This window comes from Salvelinus fontinalis, chromosome 9 (assembly GCF_029448725.1).
Source record: "Salvelinus fontinalis isolate EN_2023a chromosome 9, ASM2944872v1, whole genome shotgun sequence".
Taxonomy (NCBI): Eukaryota; Metazoa; Chordata; class Actinopteri; order Salmoniformes; family Salmonidae; genus Salvelinus; species Salvelinus fontinalis.
In genome coordinates, this window is record NC_074673.1 from 10,004,505 (window position 1) to 10,029,273 (window position 24,769).

Below are 24,769 nucleotides of genomic sequence, written 5' to 3' on the forward strand. Positions count from 1 at the left end.
GATGACAACAATGATGATTTCACTTTGCTTCTTAATATAAATCCACTAGCGTTTTATAATTACACTTTTTTTTGTGTGTTTCTTACATCTGAAAACAGCTAGTTTGTCTTCTCTTAGCAAGTTGGGCCTAAATCTTGTTAGCCGCTAATCGCTAGTTAGCTGGCTAGCAAACTAATAAATGTCAGTGCACGACGAAGCACATACAACAGCACACCCAACACAACCACTCCTGGATGCTCCTCTTCTGGATTTGCAGTTCATCATTATCTGTTATCTGCTGATCCATTGGTCACTAATAATTTGTTGTGCGGCTGCCTCTTGTCCACTAGTTCAGTGTGTCTGGTGAGTGACTGTCATACCACGTTACCAGGTTCTCTTCACAATGCACACACATGGTCTGTCCTAGAGAGAGCGAGTTCTATCTTAGGTCGGTGCTACTCTTCTAACATGGCAAATAGCCTACATTTGCCTAAATATATATGATCTCTCGTTCAAAGAAGCATCTGTTAATAGTATCAGAGGAAATCCAACATTTTAAAATATTGACTTCTAATTTTGCTGCAGTTTGAACTAAGGAACCACATGTGTTGCTTGGTGTCTCAGTCAGTCTCACAACCTGAGATCTCTGCTGTTTAGCTGGGGAAAAAAGGAATCAAACGTCCTGGAAGGAAGAGTTTTTAATTTCACTTTGGCTCAGTCTCATCGCCATGGGAGATTCCTTAAATAGAAACAAACCCACCAGCCCGTCCATATTTGTTTATAGACTTATTGGAGCCGGCGGAGCACAATATTTTCAATTTAGTCACAGCTGAACTTGTCAACCGCTGTTGTGTGAGCTATTCCAATGAGAGAACGTGAAATAACCAACGATTTGTACGTGCTGTGCTTATCCACAGTCCAATAGCATCTCGTCTTATCTGTTGTTAACTGTACTGGTGCAACGATCACCTGGTAGATGACTAGAGAGAGTAAGTGGTAGTTTCCCAATATGTTTTTAAATACTGAGAGGATTTAAATGGAGTTGTACTGCGGTCGGTGGTCCTGATTTATTTGGTTTACCGCCGTCCTGTTTTCTTTCACATTGCTTCTGTTTAAATGCTTCTTAGTTTTACTGTCTGTTTTCCTCTTCTCCACAGATAAGCCCAGGTTGCTAAGCCACACCAGAAGTACCTCCCTAGACGGATCAGCGAAAACCTATGTGGCAATCAAGGTGGGGCTGCATGACTATGTAACTACATGACTACAGTTGCTCTTAATTTAATTAACCCCTCTCACATCCACTTGATACGATCAGTGTTTGTATCTCTACTATACCTGTAGAACATAGCATTTAGCATTGTAGCGTTACACTATTCCTAAAAGCTAGAACAATCTCCAAAGACCACAATGTTTTGCCAGCACCGGATTGTAAAATGGCAATTCGTGAGCCTCAATACATAGTTACAAACTGTTACCTTACAGACAATACGTAGTTACAGGCTGTTACCTTACAGACAATACGTAGTTACAGGCTGTTACCTTACAGACAATACGTAGTTACAGGCTGTTACCTTACAGACAATCATTTTGTCATCTGTCTTTTCAACATGTTTTAGCACCTTTCTTTGGAAACACAATTCATTAACATTGCCTTGTCATGGAGGATGGGATATGTTACAGATCCCTGTGTAGGTTATTCTAAAAGTCACATCAGAGGGACAGTTGATGTACATCATATGGCCTGTCTCTTCCTTGTAGTCTGACCAGGTCACGATAGACTGTTCACCATGCATGACCCATTTCCTTGCCATGGATGAAAGCTTTCTGCTTTCGGTAAACTGAAAGTCATGGGTGTTTCACAAGTTGTTGGTTTTCAATGGTAACAAAAGGCTTCCTTTCGCTCAAATTGTTTTGTTTCTCTTTTCCCTTTTAACACTAAATGATGCAGTATGATGATTGGTTGACGTCTGTAGGCTTGGGCCTTCATCTTTGGCTGTCGACAGTCTTTGATGCATAATAGTGTTTTGTTGTGCTGAACAACAAGAAAACTACAGCAACAACCATGTTGACTAATCAGTGATGCCCTCACACGCTTTGAATTTAAAACCAGAATCTATTAAGCCTGCTGTGTCCTGCCTGGTACTCTAACCCTTTAACATTTGCCCTTCCAGGAGGAGAGTGTCCCCACACCAGCCCAGTTAGCGGGGCCGAAGGAGACGTTGTCGGCCAAGGAGACGTTGTCGGCCAAGGAGACGGTGTCGGCCAAGGAGACGGTGTCGGCCAAGGAGACGGTGTCGGCCAAGGAGACGGTGTCGGCCAAGGAGACGGTGTCGGCCAAAGAGGAGACGGACCAGACGCAGGACAACTTTAAGACACGGCGCTCTCAAGCCATCGCAGCTAAAGCGCTGGAAATCGAGAAGGTAAGAGGTCCCACTATCTAATGACTCCCAACTGCTAGATAATACTCTGCTACTCTGCTAGCTAATACTCTGTTAGCTAATACTCTGCTAGCTAATACTCTGCTACTCTGCTAGCTAATACTCTGCTAGCTAATTCTCTGCTACTCTGCTAGCTAATACTCTGCTAGCTAATACTCTGCTATTCTGCTAGTTAATACTCTGCTAGCTAATAATCTGCTACTCTGCTAGCTAATACTCTGCTAGCTAATAATCTGCTACTCTGCTAGCTAATAATCCGCTACTCTGCTAGCTAATACTCTGCTAGCTAATAATCTTCTACTCTGCTAGCTAATACTCTGCTAGATAATACTCTGCTAGCTAATAATATGCTACTCTGCTAGCTAATACTCTGCTACTCTGCTAGCTAATACTCTGCTACTCTGCTAGCTAATACTCTGCTACTCTGCTAGTTAATACTCTGCTAGCTAATAATCTTCTACTCTGCTAGCTAATACTCTGCTACTCTGCCAGCTAATACTCTGCCAGCTAATACTCTGCTAGCTAATACTCTGCTAGCTGTGTGGTAGTGTCGCTATCTCTAGTCCTAGTCCTAAACCTTTCCTCCATTTGGATTAATGGCTCTCTGAAACCCTATTGCATGTATATGGTGTCTCAGGAACATATTTGAGCGAGAGGGAGGATGAGGATGAGTTGGCAGAAAGGACTTCTCAGTGTGCCAGCCCAGGCCTCCCTCTATACACAGGCACACTGCATTACACTACCACTTATCTGTTCCTGTTAAACCAGGGCAGGAATGGCCCTGCAGTGTTCAGGCAGGCCACCCACGGTGTGGGTACTTCTTTTGGTATTATGTGAATACACACACACACGCATACACTCTTACGCACAGATAAAACACAAACGCTTACCCTGCCCTTTCTCAACCAGGTCACAGCAGTTGTGGTTAGAGGCACCGGCTTGTAACATCTGTATTGAGATCAGCCAAATGCAGTGTGGAACACCAAGCCAAACTCACCAGACCTAACAGAAACAGGGATGGGTGAGGCTGGGGATGTGGCTGGAGTATAGGGCTAAGGCTGGGGATAGAGATGTGACTGGAGCTGCGGCTGGGGATAGATCGGGGCAGACGGGGGGGGATAGGGTTTGGAATAGGGTCGTGGCTGGTGCTTTGACTTAGGATGGGGTTGGAGCTGGCATGAGATTCAGACCTACACTGATTTAGTGTGATGGCTCCAGTCCATAGCTGTTTATTTACCTCCACATGGATGGAAGAGGCCGCCTCTTACCACCCCTGAGCCACGAGCACTCATCCCTATATCCTGTCCTGAGCTTCAGAGGAGGCTGTTGAATGAGCACATTTGCAGTGAGGGATGAGGACTAGAAATAGACTCCGTATGATTTGTATACTCAGTGGGGTCAGTCGGGTCGATGTTCTTATAGTTTACTGCTTTAGCCTTATGCTTTAGCCTTACTTACATAATATGTGGATTACGGGCTAGGAAAGCAAATGAGAAAACTGAGACATTTATTTATGCTAAGATCCAGTAACTTCCTCTTGAAATGCTCCTGTGTTACATTAGCGGAATTTAAAAAAAATACAATCAAATCAGTCAGATAACAACCTAGCAGTTGACAATCCTTGATCTCATAACCCTATATTTAATTGACGGTACTACACTTTTAAGCTTTAGCTTACATATTTTCCACAGATTTTTTTTTAAGCATGTTTTTACAACTACTATTAACTTTTTGGTTAGAGAAACGAGATGAAGTATCGTTTCAGCTGAATTTGAATATCGAAACCAAAGTGGCTGGCAGTTATTTTCTGAAGAGTCCCTCCATTCATAATTTCTATCACTGTAACCTAAACATATACATTTCTCCCCTATTAGTCCCTGAGATGGAGGCTGTGTCCCAAATGGAGCCCTACTCCCTTTATGCTGCTCCAGTCCGGTCTGCAGTCAGCCCAGGCTGATTACGTGGCTGTTTTAATAATATCCTCTGTATCAGGCCCTCCAGTCATTACATCCACTCATTACTCCACTTCCCTTATTAACTCAGGACCTCTCTCTGCCTGCCTGCCTCTCTGCCTGCCTGCCTCTCTGCCTGCCTGCCTCTCTGCCTGCCTGCCTCTCTGCCTGCCTGCCTCTCTGCCTGCCTGCCTGCCTCTCTGCCTGCCTGCCTCTCTGCCTGCCTGCCTGCCTCTCTGCCTGCCTGCCTCTCTGCTATCCTGCCTCTCTGCCTCTACAGACAAAACCCCCAAATCTGTATTCGTTACGCTTACGTGCATAGTGCCTTCAGAAAGTATTCAGGCCCCTTGACTTTTTTCACATTTTGTTACGTCACAGCCGTATTCTAAAATTGATTAGTTTCCCCCCCTCATCAATCTACACACAATGCCCCATAATAACAAAGCAAAAACAGTTTTTTAGACATTTTGACATAAAAAAAACTCATTACATTTACATAAGTATTCAAACCTTTTACTCGGTACTTTGTTGAAGCACCTTTGGCAGCGATTACAACCTCGAGTCTTCTTGGGTATGAAGCTACAAGCTTTCTCCCATTCTTCTCTTGCTGATCCTCTCAAGCTCTGTCAGGTTGGATGGGGAGCGATGCTGCACAGCTATTTTCAAGTCTTTAGAGATGTTCTATGCGGTTCAAGTCCAGGTTCTGGCTGGGCCGCTCAATGACAATTAGAGACTTTTCCCGAAGCCACTCCTATGTTTTCTTGGCTGTGTGCTTAAGGTTGTTGTCCCGTTCGGATGGTGAACCTTTGCCCCAGTTTGAGGTCCTGAGTACTCTGGAGCAGGTTTTCATCAAGGATCTGTCTGTACTTTGCTCCGTTCATCTTTGCCTCGATCCTGACCAGTCTCACAGTCCCTGCCGCTGAAAAACATGATGCTGCCACCACCTTGCTCCACCATAGGGGTGGTGCCAGGTTTCTTCCAGACGTGACGCTTGGCTTTCAGGCCAAAGAGTTCAATCTTGGTTTCATCAGACCAGAGAATATTGTTTCTCATGGTCTGAGAGTTTTTAGATGCCTTTAAGGCAAACTCCAAGCGGGCTGTCGTGTGCCTTTTACTGAGGAGTGGCTTCCGTCTGGCCACTCTACCATAAAGGCCTGATAAGTGGAGTGCTGCAATGATGGTTGTCCTTCTGGAAGGTTCTCTCATCTCCACAGAGGAACTCTAGAGCTCTGTCAGAGGCACCATCAGGTTCTTGGTCACCTCCCTGACTAAGGCCCTTCTCCCCGATTGCTCAGTTTGGCCGGGCGGCCAGCTCTAGGAAGAGTCTTGGTGGTTTCTAACTCCTTCCATTTAAGAATGACGGTGGCCACTGTGTTCCTGGGGACCTTCAATACTGCAGAATTATTTTGGTACCCTTCCCCAGCTCTGTACCTCGATACAATCCTGTCTTGGACAGTTTTTTTTTACCTCATGGCTTGGTTTATGCTCTGACATGCACTGTCAACTGTGGGACCTTATATAGACAGGTGTGTGCCTTTCCAAATCATGTCCAATCAATTGAATTTATCACAGGTGGACTCCAATCAAGTTGTAGAAACATCTCAATGATGGTCAATGGAAACAGGATGCACCTGAGCTCAATTTCAAGTCTCATAGCAAAGGGTCTGAATAGTTATGTAAATAAATAGTTGTTTATACATTTGTAAAAAATGTCTAAAAATCTGTTTTTCACTTTGTCTTTATTTATTGTGTGTAAATTGCTGAGGATTTTAGATTTTTTAAATCCATTTTAGAATAAGGCTGTAACGTGACAAAATGTGGAACAAGTAAAGGGGTCTGAATACTTTCCAAAGGCACTGTACATGCATGCATACAGACACACAAGCAAGCAAACACACGTACCCCTATAATCCAGACCTCCACGTCTGCGCCAAATTTCTCCCTTCACCTCCTTACTTCCCCACTCTGAAGCCCTCAGCCCTGGCTTCTCAACCCATCCTGTGTGGCCCTACCTCCAGTATCAGGTCTGAAGATCGGCCCCTGGCTCCCACCGCTGGGAGGTAGGGAGGAAAGACACACACACACACACACACACACACACACACACACACACACACACACACACACACACACACACACACACACACACACACACACACACACACACACACAGGTGCAGGTTAAAACTTCCTGTTTTGTGAAGTAACAAGAGACCGCTTCTGTTCTGTGTTCAGAGTAAAGTTTGAGGAAACGCTACTCCCTAAATACTCTTGTTATTAATACGCCATGACGCTCTTCCTCACACACATACAGAATTAAGAACGTTTTTTTGAAGCTGCGGTAATGTCAAGGGAAATCATTAATTTTGAGTTAATTGTTCATCACAAGGCCTTTTCTTTCAAAACTCATTCTCACACATACTTTTTTTAAGCTTCAAACATGTAGATTAGAAGATTGTATACAGGAACCTAATAAAGTGAACATGTAATCAGGGTCAACACACACTGTCGTTTGGGGAAAAACCTTAGGGAAATATCTTCTGTTTTGAAAGATGGAAAACATAATCTGACTGGTGTTAACAGTTTTTATTTGATTTATTTAACCTTTATTTAAACAGGCAAGTCAGTTAAGAACACATTCTTAGTTACAATGACGCCTACCAAAAGGCAAAAGGCCTCCTGCAGGGACGGGGGCTGGGATTCAAAATAAACATATAAAAATATACGACAAAACACACTTCATGACAAGAGACACCACAACACTACATAGAGACCAAAAGACAACAACATGGCCAGCAAGGCTGCAACAACTGACAACACAGCATGGCAGCAGCACAAAACATTATTGGGCACAGACCACAGCACAAAGGGCAAGAAGGTAGAGACAACAATACATCACTCGAAGCAGCCACAACTGTCAGTAAGAGTGTTCATGATTGAGTCTTTTGAATGAATAGATTGAGATAAAACTGTCCAGTTTGAGTGTTTGTTGCAGCTCGTTACAGTCGCTTGCTGCAACGAACTGAAACGAGGTGCGACCCAGTGATGTGTGTGCTTTGGGGACCTTTAACAGAATGTGACTGGCAGAACGAGTGTTGTATGTGGAGGATGAGGGCTGCAGTAGATATCTCAGATAGGGGGGGAGTGAGGCCTAAGAGGGTTTTATAAATAAGCATCAACCAGTGTGTCTTGCGACGGGTATACAGAGATGACCAGTTTACAGAGGAGTATAGAGTGCAGTGATGTTGTCCTATAAGGAGCATTGGTGGCAAATCTAATGGTAATGAACATCTAGCTGCTCGAGAGCGCCCTTACCTAGCTGGTGGGTACTGTGAGATGTGACAACATTCCTTTTGTCACGTTCGTGTTACTTGTTTCTTTATGCGTCTTCAAACCTGGAACACAAGTTTCTCTCCTTCACAAATAAGCTTACCCTCTCTGAAGGTAAATGAACAAGTTACTCTTATAGCACGGCGTAGTGATCAAATGTATCCTAAATTCAGCCTTTATTCATTGTTTCCCTATTTGATCAAACTGTTTCAGAATAAAGTAGAAACTGAATAAAGTAGAACGTTTCCTTCTGACCAGGAGACAAAAGTTGTTTAAAGAGGAAGTTGGCCACACGTGTAGTTTTGTTTCTCTCTTCCCTCTGTGGTTGGTGTCAGTTCAACCCTGTCATTATGTGAACCGTTGGCTACGGGTGACATGATGGGCTCCACAGCCTACGGACATTAAAGGCTGATCCTGAGATCACATACGTCATGTTATGTGTGGGATTGAGCCTGGGCAGAGTCAGATAAAAAATGTAAAGCAGCACGCACCTTTTGGTCACATGATACCTCGTCGTTCCATGCATTGCTAGAATCCCAAATAGCAACATTCACAAGGGGACGATAGCAGAGGTTTTCTTGTTGTCTTCGCAGTTGTGGTGAAAGCAAAGAAGAAACACGTTCTTCTCTTCCCTTGCTAGCAAGCTTTATAATTAAATAATATGCCCTGGCAAATAGCATTTTACTGGCTAGTGAAACCTTCAAAATTATCCAAGTTTAATGTGCTGCTTGAATGTATTCACTAAAAATCGAATGTTATTTTTCCTCAGAAAAAAGCACATGGCTACATCTGTTTTTACCTTTTCAAAATAGCCTAGAATCACGTAGTTATTATTTCAAAAAAATAATATCATTTTGGGGGGAATTCTAAGCCTGCAATTTAGTTTGTTTTATTGTTTGAACAGTCACAAAGATTATATTTGGTTATCAATGCAAAATAGTCTGCTTATTTGATGCAGCATTCTAATGCCAAGCTAAGCCAAGCTGGAACATTCTTGAAGTTGTGATTTTTGAAGTTGATTGGGAACCACAACATAATTATTTTGTGAAACAACTTTGTGCAAGAAGAGAATAAGGAGAAAAAACTATTTTCCTGCTTCCATTTGACCCGAGCGAGTGTGGTACAAAATAGAGCCCCTGCCGCTGGGCAATGAATTGTTTGCTCCGTCACAATGTTTTGAGTGAAGCAAAACTCTTGTCGAAAGCAACAACGGCAGGACTATGTACTACAAAGAGCCTCCCATTTTGTGACAAAACGATATTCATATACTGCGTTTCCCCCTTAGCGTGCCGAGCCTCTGAAGCATCAGTCTCGAAGGAGAACATCTCCCACATTCAGGATATTTCTGTCAGTGTCATATTTCTGACATTTTTACAGTATTTGTTTGTTTTGTTGTACTTTGTCCTGAGCATGTGTTTGTGATTCGTTTTACAAATAAGACCACTTATTGAGCCCAAAAAATATTGGGACAGCGACCATTTTGTTGTTGTTTTGGCTCTAAACTGCAGCACTTTGGTTAATGCCTTTCTTGGGTAAACGTTTTCAATCTGAGTGCCGATTTACTCTAGTATCTTGTAGAATTGACTCTCTAGAATCTAACCCTCGTATGTGTTCTATAATCTTATCTACATCTGCAACACACCTCTGCAGGTCATTGCAGTTCTGCTCCAGTTCGGAGAGCAGCCTACAGGCCTGCACAATGTGGGTTAGGGATGCGGGAATGAGCAGATAACTGGCTGTGTTAACTGCCTCAGCATGCTGCAGCTAGCTGAGCTGAGAGGGGATTTTCAGGGCAATGGAGAGACTGAGTGAGAGAGCTAAAACGATGGGATGGACTGAAAGATGGGAGAGAGAGAGAACGTGGGAGACCTTGAGACATTTGGAGGCTGGAGGCACAAACTGCACTTATTTGAATATACTCTTAATTAGCAGCTAGATACAGCAGAGAAGAGACTCCTCATTTCGTCTCTTTCAGGAGAGTATGGTGGAGTGTGTATAATTTCACTTAACCGTCCTTACCTTGCTTGCCCCAGTTGACCCTTCAAATACCTCAGGTTGTAGCAGGTGTGACAGGTCTTATGCAGGAATTCCCAGTTGAATGTGGATTCACTGATACCGTATAAGTCCTTGTCTAAAAGATCAGTTTAGACTACTGAGTTAATGAGCACAACCTTAGAATACGTGCTTAGGATACGCCCTGTGTATATTTGTTTTATTTTATATAATAGGGTGAACTTTCCCATGCGTCTTGGCCTATTTTCATCCTCATTGTTTCAGGTTAGACATACTATTATTCCCCTGACCTTTGAAAGTACTGTGGTTCTCCATGACTTGACTTGGCCCACCCAACTGAAGTCTCTCCTACTGTTTGGCCATTGAGCCCTCAGCCCTGTGCTAGTGGCCATTGTTTAGATGTTGTAATGTTAAGAATTAAGAACCTACTACTAACCTTCTACCTTCTGTTCTACTAAGCTAACATATGGAATTGTTTTAAGATGGTCATACCAACGATCTTTTAGCTATTAGATGTTTCTATTTTTTACATTTTTGGACCCCTTTAGATAGATAAGAAAGAAAAAAGAAAACAAATATTTGATCAATTGAATTTGGCCTTACTGAACCTTTTTAGATAAAACAATACTAAATATATTCACGTCACAAAGTAATTGATTAAAACACAGTTTTGCAATGAAGGTCTACAGTAGCCTCAGCAGCACTCTGTAGGGTAACACTATGGTGTAGCCGGAAGACAGCTAGTGTCCGTCCTCCTCTGGGTACATAGACTTCAATACAAAATCTTGGTGGCTCGTGGTTCTCACCCCCTTCCATAGACTTACAGTAATTATGTCAACTTCCGGAGGACGTCCTCCAACCTATCAGAGCTCTTGAAGCATGAACTGACTTGTCCACCCAATCAAAGGATCAGAGAATTAATCTATAACTGGAAGCATAAGTTACAGCTAGCTAGCATTGCAGTGCATAAAATGTGGCGAGTAGTTGAATCGAGAGAGAGAAAGACAGTAGTTGAACATTTTTGAACAAATTACATTTCTTCAAAACTAGAGAAGCGAGAGAGAAAGAGCTAGCTATATTTCATATTTTCTAGGCTCTATAGGCTGGTTTGGCTTGAACACACGTACATGTACACATGCCCTTTGCTCATAGCGGACGGTCTCGTAGCCGAAGGTGTCCTGCAACAAGGCCTGATTTATACTAGGGTCAAACCCACTTCCTCCTCAACCTAGATTATCTGACAGGCAGCTGTCCTTAGACCTCTGCACTCTACAACTCTTCTTTATGGCTTTCAACTCACTTGATATATTTTGTCCTGCACAGTCAGAAGATAACATTTTTTTTAAATTAAGCATTTTCTTTGCTTAAACTATTCTAAAGTAGAAAAGACTACTACAGCCCAGATTTCCAGAATGGAACATGACATGACACAGTCTTACCTCTTAACGAAGCTTCCTGGGACTTAATTAGATCAGTACTGCAGAGAAATAGGTCAAAGGACTCTCTTGCTGTTTTGTGAAATTGACGCAGAGAATGAGACTGTCTGACAAAGCCATTATAGTCTATTATTCCTGCAATAAAACATACACTGCTCAAAAAAATAAAGGGAACACTTAAACAACACAATGTAACTCCAAGTCAATCACACTTCTGTGAAATCAAACTGTCCACTTCGGAAGCAACACTGATTGATAATAAATTTCACATGCTGTTGTGCAAATGGAATAGACAAAAGGTGGAAATTATAGGCAATTAGCAAGACACCCCCAATAAAGGAGTGGTTCTGCAGGTGGTGACCACAGACCACTTCTCAGTTCCTATGCTTCCTGGCTGATGTTTTGGTCACTTTTTTGAATGCTGGCGGTGCTTTCACTCTAGTGGTAGCATGAGACGGAGTCTACAACCCACACAAGTGGCTCAGGTAGTGCAGCTCATCCAGGATGGAACATCAATGCGAGCTGTGGCAAGAAGGTTTGCTGTGTCTGTCAGCGAACTGTCCAGAGCATGGATGCGCTACCAGGAGACAGGCCAGTACATCAGGAGACGTGGAGGAGGCCGTAGGAGGGCAACAACCCAGCAGCAGGACCGCTACCTCCGCCTTTGTGCAAGGAGGAGCACTGCCAGAGCCCTGCAAAATGACTTCCAGCAGGCCACAAATGTGCATGACTATCTCCATAATGTTGAATTAAGCCAGTGTTTTAGTTATTGTAATTCTTTCAGGGAGTCAATCGCCAACGAAGACGTCGTTCAAAGCTCACACGGTGTGGGCTGAAGGTCTCATTGGTTTTAAAAGCTCACACAGTGTGGACTGGAGGTTTCATTGGTTTTAAAAGCTCACACAGTGTGGACTAAAGGTTTCATTGGTTTTAAAAGCTCACACAGTGTGGGCTGGAGGTTTAATTGGTTTTAAAAGCTCACACAGTGTGGGATGGAGGTTTCATTAGTTATAAAAGCTCACAGTGTGGGCTGAAGGTCTCATTGGTTTTAAAAGCTCACACAGTGTGGGCTGAAGGTTTCATTGGTTTTCAAAGCTCACACAGTGTGGGATGGTTTCATTGGTTTTAAAAGCTCACACAGTGTGGGCTGAAGGTTTCATTGGTTTTAAAAGCTCACACAGTGTGGGCTGAAGGTTTCATTGGTTTTAAAAGCTCACACAGCGTGGGCTGAAGGTTTCATTGGTTTTAAAAGCTCACACAGTGTGGGCTGAAGATTTCATTGGTTTTGAAAGCTCACACAGTGTGGGCTGGAGGTTTCATTGGTTTTAAAAGCTCACACAGTGTGGGATGAAGGTCTCATTGGTTTTAAAAGCTCACACAGTGTGGGCTGAAGGTTTCATTGGTTTTAAAAGCTCACACAGCGTGGGCTGAAGGTTTCATTGGTTTTAAAAGCTCACACAGTGTGGGCTGAAGATTTCATTGGTTTTGAAAGCTCACACAGTGTGGGCTGGAGGTTTCATTGGTTTTAAAAGCTCACACAGTGTGGGATGAAGGTCTCATTGGTTTTAAAAGCTCACACAGTGTGGGCTGATGGTTTCATTGGTGTTAAAAGCAACAGTAAAGCTTAGCCTGCCGCTAGCAGGCTCCAGTCAACTTTCATGGAGGGTTTTTGTTTGGCTCTGAAGTCCCACTAGGGTGGGGCGAGAATAGGGGGCTTGGCAGGATTATATTAGCTGAACCCTTGTCCTAGACTGCTCTCTATGCCCTTGTGAACTCCTTCATAGGACACTTTTATAGGGAACTTCATGGGGCACTTTTTAGGGGACTTCAGAGGAGGCTTGGCAATAGGAGTTGAACTCTAGAGCTGAACCCATGTCCCAGACTGCTCCCTCTCTTTGTGAGGGCACTTCAAAAGGAAATTTGGTGTGAAAACCACTCGGTCCAGACCTAGCTAGAGTGCTGACCTCCAGGAGGGATCAATCACACACACACACACACACACACACACACACACACACACACACACACACACACACACACACACACACACACACACACACACACACAGAGTTCACTTACACCTCCCCCCAGGTGATACAGACGTACTGCCCAGTGGGATAGCATCTGGTTGGGACTCTAGCCCTGGCTTAATAGAGAGGTTATCAGCCCTTTCTAGTGTGGCAGGCTGTAAAACCAGAGCTGCCTGCTGGACATGAGTCTGTTAGTTACCATGTGGAGGAACTGAACCGCTAACAGACTGCTAATATAACACCTTCGCTCCATTTTGTTCCAATGGAAGGTTGGACACACATGCTTGCACACACCTGTTTCGTTGAATACACCTACTTGTCAGAAAATGTGGGTTCGTTAAGTTCACAGTAAAGTGTTGGAACGAGAAGTAGGTCTGAACCTGAGTGTTCTCTACTTGTGTTACAGTTATTAAACACACTTTGAAGCGAAAGTGTCAGTGCACATTGTACAACTTCATAGTTCAGTTATATGAATGTGACGCTAGCTTCTCCTGCTTCTGAATCTGCTTTATTCCTGGTTCATGTGACTGACTTGCCTTGTTAAATATAATTTTTTAAATAAATGTGGTGGTACGTTTGTTATGCAATCAATGACTGTCTTTGTACTTTATGTTATTGATTCTATGGTGGTTAATCAATTTCCATATTAGGATGATGTTTTTCTACTGTGTTTTCAGAACAGTGCACACTGGAGGGTTTGTGTACATTGCTAATGTAGGACTGTGAGGTGATTTAGAACAGCAGACTATGGTTTGAATGGTTTGTATAATGTAGGGATTTGTGTGCGTGTCTCTCTGTGCGTGTGTGCAGCGGTACAAGCAGGACTGCGAGACATTTGGCACGGTGGTGAAGATGCTGGTTATCAAGGAGCCCAGCCTGGAGAAGATGCTTCAGAACCCTCTGAAGGACAACCTGATTGAGATCAGGGAGCGTTGCCTTGACGACCTCCGACACTTCATCATAGAGCTGGACCAGGTCATAAAGCCTCAACCATCAACATGAGGGGGAACCACAAATCCCTTACTACATGGCAGGATTGATGGACCAGAGGTGGAGTTTGGCCGGTGGTATAGACATTGTGAGAGGAGGCAATCCTGTGTGATATTCTCTCAATACTGTGTCAATAAGAGAGAAACTTTCAAGTAACTTGATTTTATTGAAAACATGCTTAATTGAGAATAAGTGTTTTATTTTCACCAACCTTTTCTGAGTTGAGATGCATGTCCAGATCTACCACTCAGATGTTTTCTAAATATATCTTAAAAAACCTAAGCCTGTGCAACATTAACCAATTAAAAACTGTTCTGTAGCAATGAGGTTTGTACAGTAAGCTAAAGGCCAAATACATTATCACTGCATGTTGGCTTCGCTTTAATTTCCCAGCCAATGCATTGTTGTTCGGACCATTTAAAAATATATATATTTCCAAATTTGAGGTAAGCTATATGATCACACAGTAATATAGATCAGTTGTTGTATTACTTGTGAGTCGAAGCTAAGTGAGCATATTTAAATAATTAGCTTTTAATTTTACTGGGCTGATGGTGCCTGTATCTGATGGTCAGTCTCAGCAGTCCGTCTCTCAACATCCCTCTACTCTCCCTTTCCTCCGCTGACACTGACCAAAAAGGACACGGTCATCCAGCTGATGGCGGATCTCCACTCGCATCATTCTCTCTCTCTCCTAATAAATCTCACAGTATCTGTAGCTTTCCTTCACGCCTGCTACGTTACTGCAGACACGGTAATCTGAGCCATCCGATTGGCCAGCGGTAGGCGTTTTAGTGCACTTCATTTGCTCTGCAGGCCCGCCGGGAACGCAGAGTTTGTACCTTCAGACAAATGAAATGGTTCAAAATCGAAACCCTTTGCCTACCCGGCGTGCAGGGCAGCTGAATCAGGTGCACCTACCTGCAACAGCGCAAGACAAAAAAATGATACAAACTCAAGGATTTTTTATTTTTTGTACATAAATGTTTGGGATTGACAAGAAATGCTTTTGAGATCGACCAGTTGGTCGCAACTGCTTTGGGGGTCATAGAAGAAAATTTTGGGGAAAACGAAGCGTTCTAATTTGATTGGCTTGTTACAATGCTGTTCTAGATTTCAGACTTGAAAAGAGAATCCTGCCATCATTACTCTAAATGTCCACCTGTCATTTCTTTACTCTGTCATCCACTACTACTGGCTTTCTGACCAAGTTGTAAACAACCTAATCATACAGAGTTTGCATATTTTTGTGTATTTACTGTCATATGTTCTGAAGTTCTTTACATCTTATTTTCTATTTGGTAATAAAAGTGATGTAACAACTGGTTCTCTACACTATAATCCTTCTTTATACAGTACTAGTTCTGTACCAGCTTTTTGGGACGGAAGAAAATCACATTCTCATTACGTATATATTTTTTATTACAATTATTATTATTAGCATCAATCTTAGCCTTTATATTCCAGTTTTTACATTTATACAGATTACTGATCTGTTTACAATACAATATGACCCATAAATAAAATATTCAACCCAACCAGGCCCTATATAGTACATGTGATAGCCCTGTCAGGGCTGTAACTGCATTAAAAAGCACATGTAGAAATATCCTGGGCCCGGTTTCCCGATAGCGATGGAACTTAGGTTTACAAGTGTTTTTTTTAACGATGCATCTTTCCTACAACGGTTGAAAGATGTAGCATGTGTTTCCCAAAACGCCACGCAGAGAGAACGGTCACTTAGTGTATCGTTGGGAGTATGTGTTGATAGTGATGGGATCGAAAGAAAGGAATGCTGCTCTCGGATCTGCTCTCTATTGAAATCTTACCTTAACATTAGAATTATTTCACAATACTTACGACGGATCAGCTCCTAGAGCGTGATTACCACCTATGGCTGCAAATGTTGATGTGGTTTATTCTAATGCTTATTATACCCAATAGAAATGCATTACATCACCGATTTGGCACACCATGTTAGGCTACACATTTGATTTGACAATAAATATATTGAGACAAATTAGACTGTAGCCTACAAGTAGCAAATTGGAACTCAATTGACCGAACATGAAATGTATTTAAATATGATTTGAAAAATGCCTATATCCTACTGTTTATATTTTAAAGCAGTCATCCTGTTTAAAAAAAATATATATGTTTTTATATGTCGATTGTATCAATTGCAAAGACCTTAGGCAACATTGTATTTGTAGTCAACTTTGATCTAATGTTATCGGTGGTCACAGGGAGACTGATAGAATCAAATGGTTTATGTTTATCTTCTGTGTATAAAGTGACGACGCGGGAGGGCAACAAAGCAGCTGATGCACTTAGCTGTTCTACAAATGGTCTGAAGCAGGCGTAACACCGTACCCAAACCGCGCTCGCCATCCCCAAACCGGGCTCGCGCACACCATCGTGTGAAAATGTATTTTGTCCCCACCACACCAAACGCGATTACGACACGCAGGGTGAAATATCAAAACAAACTCTGAACCAATTATATACATTTGGGGACAGGTTGAAAAGCATTAACATTTATGGCAATTTAGCTAGCTAGCTTGCTGTTGCTAGCTAATTTGTCCTGGGATATAAACATTTGGTTATTTTACCTGAAATGCACAAGGTCCTCTACTCCGACAATTAATCCACACATAAAACGGTCACCCGAATAATTTCTAGTCATCTCTCCTTCTTCCAGGCTTTTTCTTCTTTGGACTTTATATGGTGATTGGAAACTAACTTTCATAAAAAGGTTTATTACCACGCCCGACCGACTTTGGTTCATCTTGCAATCACCCATGTGGGTATAACCAATGAGGAGTTGGCACGTAGGTATATGCTTCTATAAACCAATGAGGAGATGGGAGAGGCAGGACTGGCACTGCGTTCAGCGTAACAAATAGAACTGACTTCTATTTTAGCTCTTGGCAATGCAGATTCAGTGATTGAATAACATGTATGTTTACATTTTATTTTGCGACGCGAGCGGTGTGGTCAGCATGTTAGCTTAAGAGCGTTTTCAAGTGCAACGTTAAAGATGGTTTTGAGAAACAGCTTGGCGATTTAACAATGATCCTACAAAGGTTCTAATGGTGAACTGGGCCTTAAAGCTGGAATATGTCACTTATTTTGGGTGACCCGACCAAATTCACAGAGATGTGAGTTATAGATCTGTCATTCTCATTGAAAGCAAGTCTAAGAGGTGGTAGATCTGTTCTATGTGAGCTATTTCTATGCTTCCCATTCTTAAGTTTAGTTTTTGCGTCTTTGTTTAGTACAGCTGAAAATAAAACATGTTGGGTTATGGAAAATATATTTCACAGCGGTTTAGATGTTTTTTTAATTTATCCTTTATTTAAGTAGGCATGTCAGTTAAGAACAAATTCTTATTTACAATGATGGCCTACTGGGGAACAGTGGGTTAACTGACTTGTTCAGGGGCAGAATTACAGATTTTTACCTTGTCAGCTCAGGGTTTTGATCCAGCAACCTTTTGGTTAGTGGCCCAACGCTCTAACCACTAGGCTACCTTTTGGTTAGTGGCCCAACACTCTAACCACTAGGCTACCTGCTGGTTACTGGCCCAACACTCTAGCCACTAGGCTACCTGCTGGTTACTGGGCCAACACTCTAACCACTAGGCTACCTGCTGGTTAGTGGCCCAACACTCTAACCACTAGGCTACCTGCTGGTTACTGGCCCAACACTCTAACCACTAGGCTACCTGCTGGTTACTGGCCCAACACTCTAACCACTAGGCTACCTGCTGGTTACTGGCCCAACACTCTAACCACTAGGCTACCTGCTGGTTACTGGCCCAACACTCTAACCACTAGGCTACCTGCTGGTTAGTGGCCCAACACTCTAACAACTAGGCTACCTGCTGGTTAGTGGCCCAACACTCTAACCACTAGGCTACCTGCTGGTTACTGGCCCAACACTCTAACCACTAGGCTACCTGCTGGTTAGTGGCCCAACACTCTAACCACTAGGCTACCTGCTGGTTAGTGGCCCAACACTCTATCCACTAGGCTACCTGCTGGTTAGTGGCCCAACACTCTAACCACTAGGCTACCTGCTGGTTAGTGGCCCAACACTCTAACCACTAGGCTACCTGCTGGTTAGTGGCCCAACACTCTAACCACTAGGCTACCTGCCACCCCCAAATGGTACTATACTTGCTTGTTCTGTCACACAAACTGAAATTAGGGGACCTATTCAAATTTTAGCAACCAAGAAATAGCTTTTGGGAAACCAGGCCCAGGGTCAAACTGCACTCTGAATACCTTTGCTGGCAGCATATCATATATTTCATTTTTCAAACCCTGGTTAAGAAAAGAGAAGGTTCTTTGATAACGGCTATCAGTTTTGTCTTTCAATGCCATTCCACTACAAAAACATTTGACTCAGGGTTATAAAAAAAATACACTTTACAATATATACATTAATATCTGCACTGTTAAATAGTCATTTCCGTTAGTCTCTAAATGGTGTTTTTATAAATACATTTGTTCAGAGTTATTTGCATACATTTTTTTTTAATACAATTATGTTAACAGCTTTGAAATGTGTTTATGCGTGTTCTGTTGAAATGCATTTCAATAATAGAATCAGAGCCATGTTAACATGTACTACATCCAGTTGGCAAGACAGTTTTAACAAGCGGGCCATTTCTGTATTCAGAAGGGGGTTGCAGACAGAGTATCATTTAAAAGTGGACCGACAGGTAAAACATCCAGTCTTATGAAATGATACAGTTCTTCCCCTTGTGCCCCTTCTTCTTTTTGGACATAGTCCGTGGGCCTGCTCCGTAAGGCGGGGAGGGCAGGCCTGCCACGGGGCTGGGCAGGCCATCATAGTAGTGTCTGTGTGTCTGGGGGATGGGCTGGCCCAGGAAGAAGCCTTCCTCCTCAGACTCGGAGGAAGAAGAGGAGCAGGTGGAGCACCAGTCATCCTCGTCCCTGTCCCCACACAACCCCATGAACCTCTCCATGGCTGGGCCTTGCTGGAGTCTGTAGTCTGAGGTGGCTTGGTGGGGATGGCGTTGGGGATGCTGGGTCTGGCCATACCCCTGCTGGTTGGGCAGGAAGGCCAGCTGCTGGGGCCTCTTTGAGCTGAAGCCGTGTCCCCCATGACCTCTGTGGTCCTCTCTGAAGTATATGCGATTGGCCCTCTCCTTGGGCACCAGGTGGAGAGCGTTGTCGGAGCGTGACTTGCGGCTGCGGCGTCTCCTGTGGTGGTGGTTGTGATAGCGGCCGGAGCCCGAGTCACCAAGCTCCTGGTCCTGCTCCTCGAAATGGTATGCTCGCCGCCGCGTCCCCTCGCTCATCGGGGGCTGGCGCACCTGCAGGTCACCATAGCGACTGTTGTCCACAACGTCTGGGGAGAACTTCACCTGTTGGGGTCGAGACTGGGATCGAGTCCGTCTCAACGCCGGGACATGAGGAGGCTTGGGGGGAGAGGGAAGAGGGGCCTTCTCTTCTTCCTCTGGTACGCTCTCCTCCTGCTCCAGCTCAGACGTAAGGCTCTTCAGAGAATTGGCACTGCGGTGTAACATGGAGGAGTTGAGAGTTCCCATGTTGCTTGTGTTCTCACAGTCTCTCTCAGCTTCGAGTTCCTGGAAGCTCTGTAAGGAGTAGACCAGAGGTCTCTCTTTACTGTCGCCATCTACAGAGGCACCTGGAAGAAGAGCGGGAGAGATAATGACATGTATTTGTACAAGTTGTCTTTTCACCACAGTGCTGTTTCAAAGAACATTGAACATTAGGATGCAAATCAGATCAAGACCTGGTCATTCTCGGGGCCGGTTTCCGGGACAGATCAAGCCTAGTACTGGACTAAAAGGCTATTTGAATAGAGATGTAACATGTCTTACCCGTGATGTTGGACAGTGCCAGTGATTCCATGGAGTCCCTGACACTCTGATCTGTCTGTTTCACCTTGTCTGTGATGCACTCCAGAGAGTTGTCATACCACTGCTTCTCCTCCCTCTGGAAGCTGGTACCTCCGATGCTCCCAGCGCCGTGCTCCAGCTCCTGGAGCTTCCTACTGCTGGCCGGGCCAGGGTGGCTCCCGTAGGCCGAATCCCCCAGCCCGTCCTGGGACTGGGCCCAGTACATATCTGTCTGGTACTTCTTACTGGCCAGGCTCTGGCTGCCTGACCCTCCTCCACATCCTCCTCCAGTCTCAGCCCTAGAGCCATGAGGCTCACACTGTTTCATCTTGACCTCAGCCTCGGTCATCCACAGATCGGTTGGAGGTCTGGAGTTGACCACCTCACCTTGCTGGAAGACTCCGTGCTCCCCGAACTTGAGCAGCAGCTGGGTCATGTAGTCCTCGTGCTCGGCCCACTCCTCCTCGTCCCGGTCCTCAGGGCCCTCGGTGTCCTCCCTCCCCCTCCAGAAGCACTCCTCGTTGGTTAAACCCAGGTGGGCCAGCTTGTTGGTGAGCGTATCGGTGTCTGGGTTACCGGTAAACCCGGGGAACTTGTAGTTAACGGAGGGTGAGAAGAGGAGCGACTGGCGGCACTGGTCGGCTGAGCGGCTGCTCTTGCCCATGCGTACGCTGCGGCGGGACTCACGGGAGCGCGTCGACTGGAAGGCGGAGTCGGAGGAGTCTGAGGCGTGGACGTCCTCTCCCAGACTGCAGGCCTTGGAGCAGTAGATCCGGCCCTGCTTGGGCAGGAAGGGACAGCCCAGCAGAGAGCTCTTACACTGGGCACAGCAGAAACAACCCTTGGTGGCGTGCCAGTGGAGACCGTCGTACGTCATCTGGGCATGGTCCACACCTACGGGAAAGGAGAAAGACTTTGGTTAGCACAGATGTGAGGAAATATTTGTTTGTATTTTGTGAAACACTTTTGTGGTGTGATTCCCTGAATCATTGTCAAGTTCCTTATAGGCATGTGTCATATAGCATGTTCATACTGTCTGAAAATATTGACATGATACATTTTGTTTTGATATTCTGTATTGGATTACTAACCAGGGCTATGCTGACCTTTACAAGGAGCACGTGTGCCTAAGGCGCGAGAGATGTAGGCACACGCAAAGACATTTAGATCAATAAAAAAGATTTAAGGCTTTAAAGCAATGTGTACTGGTGCTCCTAAATTTAATAAATCCAGATTGCACAGGAGAATATTTAGGTACATATGTGTGTAAAATGAAATGGAATGTCACTGTATAGAGCCCTGCTAACACACTCACTGCCTAAAAAAACATTGATAGTAAACTGTTAGGTAATGTCTGTTTATTTTAGTTTCTGCCATTTTCTTCACAATGGCAGAAGCAGTGGTCTGTATGCGTATCGTCAGGGCTTACCAATGTGTTCCCCGCAGGCCTTGCAGTACTCGGCATAGAGAGACTCAAAGCAACCGCAGCAATATGGCCGACCATCCTTCATGATGTAACGTTGCCCCCCCAGCACCGTCTCACATTCAAAACAGGAGAAGTGCTTCATGTGCCAGTGCCGCCCCTCCGCCTCCGTACACTCATCAGAAAAGATAACCTGAAGATGGAAACATTACCGCAGTTAGATGAGAAGTGTGTGACTTGGTTTGGTCTAGTGATTATTGCTGTTGCCTCCAGAGAACATATGCCTGTGTTGGTGAGTTTGAATCTGACTCAGCGTGGTTTTATGTGTCGGCCAGAGTATGTGAGCGGAGTGTTCCCAATTTGACTGGACTGTGGAGCGAGATTCCCGAAGGCTGGAGCATCGGCTGTCTCGCCCGCTCCAATTTCGATCCAGTAGTGCCCACTCGAGCTCAGGCCAGCCTGCCCCAGCATGCATTTATAGTCTACTTGTGTGCTGCTATAGCCCCTTGCTTTAGCTACTGTCATGGAGTTCACTATATATTTTCATAAAGAAACTGATAAAACACACAAGTGCAAAATCAAAGGTGATTTACAAAGATGAGGACCAAGAGGAAGAAAGGGAGAGCTGTGATGTACAACTACAGAATCATATTATCTACAACTAAAGAATCATACAATCTACAACTAAAGAATCATATCATCTACAACTACAGAATCATATAATCTACAACTAAAGAATCATACAATCTACAACTACAGAATCATATTATCTACAACTAAAGAATCATACAATCTACAACTAAAGAATCATACAATCTACAACTAAAGAATCATACAATCTACAACTAAAGAATTACATAATCTACAACTAAAGAATCATACAATCTACAACTAAAGAATCATACAATCTACAACTAAAGAATCATACAATCTACAACTAAAGAATCACATAATCTACAACTAAAGAATCACATAATCTACAACTAAAGAATCATACAATCTATAACTAAAGAATCATACAATCTACAACTAAAGAATCATACAATCTACAACTAAAGAATCATACAATCTACAACTAAAGAATCATACAATCTACAACTAAAGAATCATATCATCTACAACTAAAGAATCATATAATCTACATCTAAAGAATCATAGTGTAATCTGAAAATACACATATTCCCTGAAAGCATGATGGTGTACTTACTATGTGCACATGCTAAAAGAAAGGAATGAGGTGGATAGATAACTAAGTGTGTCATTTTAGCAAAGTAGTTATAAACTATAAATCAGATCTCTTAACAGAACAAAAATGAACAGAACTTTTATCTATATAATAGGCCATCATTGATTTTGGCCCAATAGGCCTGGTATGTTCCAACTTTCAAGAAGCTTTCTGTTTTGATTGGGTTATTTTGCCGAAGCGTGTTTAGCATCCCCAGTGGCTCTGCAAGTCTGGAGAGAATATTCTCCGCTGTTGGCCGGCTCTCCAGGCACAATCGCATGAGCCTGAAGCCACAGACCCTGGACAAACTTGTTTTTCAAAAAATTAATTCAAAGGCACTGTAGACTGAGCCTAATAAGGCATTTTTCGTTAAATTTGTATTTCATTCTAAGTAAATCACAGCCTATATGCACAATTTATAGACTATAATAATTGAATAGAATGAAACGTTTAAATGCTGAGCGCTTTATGTTCCTACCAGCCTAGTATTGCACACACAAATGCTTCAGAATGTATTTCTTTGTACGCTATAGCCTTAAAATAATTGAAATAATATAGCCTAAATAATTAATTTCCGTTCCTTCTTAAGGCTCCCTGTCTGGCTCCTGACCTATTTAGTGTTTATATGCTGTTTAATATCCAGGCTGTATCACAACCGGCCGTGATTGGGAGTCCCATAGGGCGGCGCACAATTGGCCCTGTGTTGACCCGTGTAGGCCGTCATTGAAAATAAGAATTTGTTCTAAACTGAATGCCTCGTTAAATAAAGGTAAAAAAAAAAAATATGTATATGTTGCTTATTTGAAATGATGCAAGCTTCTTACATTAACTTTTCCATGTTTATTCAAATCCATATGTTTTGGTTCCAAAAACAAATGGTATGTCCTGGTGTCACAAAAATTGATGGATGTTGGTTAAATTGCAGTGGTGCAAAGTATTTAAGTAAAAAATACGTTTAAAGAACTACATAAATAGTACAGATACCCCAAAAAACGATATATCATTTTGACTACTTTTACTTCACTACATTCCTAAAGGAAATAATGTATTTTCTACTCCATACATTTTCAATGACACCCAAAAGCACAGTTTGAATGCTTAGCAGGACAGGAAAATGGTCTAATTCACACACTTATCAAGAGAACATCCCCGGTCATCCCTACTGCCTCTGATCTGGCGGACTCACTAAACACGTGCTTTGTTTGTAAATGATGTCTGAGTGTTGGAGTGTTCCCCTGGCTATCTGTTAATGATGTCTGAGTGTTGGAGTGTTCCCCTGGCTATCTGTAAATGATGTCTGAGTGTTGGAGCCCCTGGCTATCTGTAAATGATGTCTGAGTGTTGGAGTGTTCCCCTGGCTATCTGTAAATGATGTCTGAGTGTTGGAGCCCCTGGCTATCTGTAAATGATGTCTGAGTGTTGGAGCCCCTGGCTATCTGTAAATGATGTCTGAGTGTTGGAGTCCCTGGCTATCTGTAAATGATGTCTGAGTGTTGGAGTGTGCCCCTGGCTTTCTGTTAATGATGTCTGAGTGTTGGAGTGTTCCCCTGGCTATCTGTTGATGATGTCTGAGTGTTGGAGTGTTCCCCTGGCTATCTGTAAATGATGTCTGAGTGTTGGAGCCCCTGGCTATCTGTAAAGGATGTCTGAGTGTTGGAGTGTTCCCCTGGCTATCTGTAAAGGATGTCTGAGTGTTGGAGTGTTCCCCTGGCTATCTGTAAAGGATGTCTGAGTGTTGGAGTGTTCCCCTGGCTATCTGTAAAGGATGTCTGAGTGTTGGAGTGTTCCCCTGGCTATCTGTAAAGGATGTCTGAGTGTTGGAGTGTGTCCCTGGCTATCTGTAATGATGTCTGAGTGTTGGAGTGTTCCCCTGGCTATCTGTAATGATGTCTGAGTGTTGGAGTGTTCCCCTGGCTATCTGTAAAGGATGTCTGAGTGTTGGAGTGTTCCCCTGGCTATCTGTAAAGGATGTCTGAGTGTTGGAGCCCCTGGCTATCTGTTAATGATGTCTGAGTGTTGGAGTGTTCCCCTGGCTATCTGTAAAGGATGTCTGAGTGT

General features: G+C 43.5%; 2 protein-coding genes across 4 annotated transcripts in view; one reads left to right on the forward strand and one right to left on the reverse strand.

Annotated features, from left to right (window-relative positions):
• LOC129862037 (periphilin-1-like) overlaps positions 1–15,490 on the forward strand; it is a 36,415-nt gene extending 20,925 nt beyond the window's left edge. The window contains exons 9-11 of the mRNA XM_055933354.1: positions 1,137–1,210; positions 2,151–2,399; positions 13,988–15,490. Of these exons, the coding sequence (XP_055789329.1) occupies positions 1,137–1,210; positions 2,151–2,399; positions 13,988–14,179 (515 nt within the window). The 3' untranslated portion in view covers positions 14,180–15,490. The remainder of the gene's footprint in view (positions 1–1,136; positions 1,211–2,150; positions 2,400–13,987) is intronic.
• A 2,012-nt stretch (positions 15,491–17,502) lies between these two features.
• The window catches only part of LOC129862036 (prickle-like protein 1), a 59,561-nt gene continuing 52,294 nt past the window's right edge, over positions 17,503–24,769 (reverse strand). For all 3 annotated transcript variants that reach the window (XM_055933352.1, XM_055933351.1, XM_055933353.1), the window contains exons 6-8: positions 21,493–21,679; positions 20,046–20,957; positions 17,503–19,849 (exon numbers count right to left, since the gene is read on the reverse strand). In XM_055933352.1, coding sequence (XP_055789327.1) covers positions 18,912–19,849; positions 20,046–20,957; positions 21,493–21,679 — 2,037 coding nt within the window. In that variant the 3' untranslated portion in view covers positions 17,503–18,911. The remainder of the gene's footprint in view (positions 19,850–20,045; positions 20,958–21,492; positions 21,680–24,769) is intronic.